At 37.2% G+C, this 2409-nt stretch overlaps 1 protein-coding gene across 1 annotated transcript; it reads right to left on the minus strand.

Moving 5' to 3' along the window:
- Window positions 1–2085, minus strand: LOC106976546 (olfactory receptor 4A47-like). Its single transcript, XM_015073973.3, has 2 exons — window positions 1940–2085; window positions 1–1856 (listed from the first exon to the last, which is right to left on the minus strand). The coding sequence occupies exon 2, from the start codon at window positions 1811–1813 to the stop codon at window positions 884–886; it is 930 nt and encodes a 309-aa protein (XP_014929459.2). The 5' UTR covers window positions 1814–1856; window positions 1940–2085; the 3' UTR covers window positions 1–883.
- Between the last annotated feature and the right edge of the window lie 324 nt (window positions 2086–2409).

Genomic DNA, 2409 nt, shown 5'->3' on the forward strand with positions numbered 1-2409 from the left:
TATGTTGTAGCAACTTGTTATGTTAACCAGATGGAAGCTACAATGATCATAATGAGCATTTCTTAGTGTACATGATAGTTCAGTCACTATGTTGTGTACCCGAAACTAAGATAATATTGTAGGACAATTTTTCAACTGAAAAATCAAAAATAAACAAAACTATCCTAAACTTAAAAGTTTATTTTAAAAAAAGTAAGTTGATAATAAAAACAAATATTTAAATACACAGAGAAAAATTTGCATACATAAATACAAATGATGTTAATACCTCAAGAGGCTTAAGAAACAGATTAAGTGACTTCCTCTGGGGAAGGAGGAATAGAGACCGTGTTGAGAGATGAGTAGGTAATTTATTCACATTTTATCCCATTATGTAAGGTGTTCTCTTTTACTATTCATTATTATCCATTACACATCAATTTTTCTTGTAAAAATAAAAGTGTTACACAAAATATTTTGCAGATAAGGCAACAGAAATTTACTGAACAAGACAGTCTATGCATCATTAGCATTATAATTAGCATAATAAAAAGAATTACCTGAAATAACAAGAATATAACTAAAATATTACTAAGTATCAAAAAAATTAAAAAACATAAGTTGATTGAAAATTAACCATAAAAATTTACTAAATAATCACGTATTGTTGACACCTTGCTATGAAGGTATTGCACCTTTCTAAATGAAGCAATCTCCAAGGGATAATGGACTATAGATTCTACCAGGGAGGGAAATTGTTATTAAAGCACAATTATCCAGTTCATCCTTTAAAAATAATTAAGTTCTTTGAACAAGGGAACTCAGAATCATTTTAAAAAGACATCTGCATTCTTATAAAATGGCATCCAATGTCAAATAATTCTCTTCATGGTGGATAATGCACTTATACACCAACAGATACGACATTTCTCATCCAGAGCTTCTTCATCGCATTTGTCATCTCAGAATTTCTCAGAGTATAGATCAGGGGGTTCAGCATAGGGGTTATAACTGTAAAAAACACACTCACTGATTTGTCAATGGGGAAGGTCTTAGCAGGTCTCACGTACATGAAAATACATGGCACAAAGAAGAAGACCACCACAGTGATGTGGGAACCACAGGTCTGGAGGGCTTTCTGCCTCCCTTCTAGACTAAGGTTCTTTAGAGAGTGCAAGATGACACCATAAGAGATGAGCAAGAGCACAAACACAATTGTGCACATCATCCCTCCGTTGGCCACCACTAACAGGCCAATGACATATGTGTCAGTACAGGCAAGTCTCAGTAAGGGGTACATTTCACAGATGAAATGATCAATGACATTGGGACCACAGAATGGGAGACTATAAATCGTGCTAACTTGAATGGCTGAATGCAGAAAACCTCCAACCCAGGACCCTACCAGCAGCACAACACACACCTCTTGCCTCATGACAACCAAATAACGCAAGGGCTTACAGATGGCCACATAGCGGTCATAAGCCATCACCAGCAGAAGAATGACCTCTGATCCACCAAAAAGGTGCTCTGTAAATAGCTGGGTCATACAAGATTGGAAGGATATGGTATTTTCCCCAAAGAACAAGTCCGAAATCAATCTGGGGGAAATGCAAGACGAATAAGTGACATCCATAAAAGATAAGTTAGCAAGAAACAAGTACATAGGGGAGCCCAGCGTCTTACTGACAGCTATAGTCACCACAATGAGCAGGTTGCCCACCACCGTCAAAATATAGAAGAGCAAGAATATAACAAACAGAAACTTCTGTTCCTTTCCATCCTGTGTGAGGCCCAGGAGGACAAAGAAAGTTACGTTGTTCTTTGATTCCATCCAGTCTGCATAGGACCTGATTCACATATTAGATGTAGGTTTCCTAGAAAACAAGGAGGGAAACTTAAATGCATAATAAGATTAATCTTTTATTGATTCATCAATTTAAAAAAAGTAGAAGACTACCTGTTTGTGTGGAGTATTTCACTGGTGCTGTGATTCCCAAGTTAAATAAGCCATGGTTTCCTACACTCTGAAAGAGCATACATAATGATCGCCAATGTAATAAGTGACACACAGTGTAGGAATATATCAATCAAAGAGCAATCACTGAAGACATCCCAGAAGAAGCAATGCTTTAGCTGAGTTATCTAGAGCAAAAGTGGAAGGACAAAAAAGAGGACAAGAGAATTCCATGGAAAGGTGCACAGTTCTTAAAGTCACAAAAGTGAAAAACTTGAGAACCATATAAGGTAACTGGCATATTTCAAGTGAGTGGATGAAATTCGGAATGGAAGGTCACCGCCCTGGAGTGTCTCATCCCTCTTTATTAGGGTCTTCGGTTGGATATCCCCCTTTTCCTGACCAATAAATGTGAAAGCATTCCACCCTTATGTCTCCCCTTAATTTTTAAACTTCACTGGGGCGCCTGGGTG

Source organism: Acinonyx jubatus, chromosome D1 (genome assembly GCF_027475565.1).
Source record: "Acinonyx jubatus isolate Ajub_Pintada_27869175 chromosome D1, VMU_Ajub_asm_v1.0, whole genome shotgun sequence".
Taxonomy (NCBI): domain Eukaryota; kingdom Metazoa; phylum Chordata; class Mammalia; order Carnivora; family Felidae; genus Acinonyx; species Acinonyx jubatus.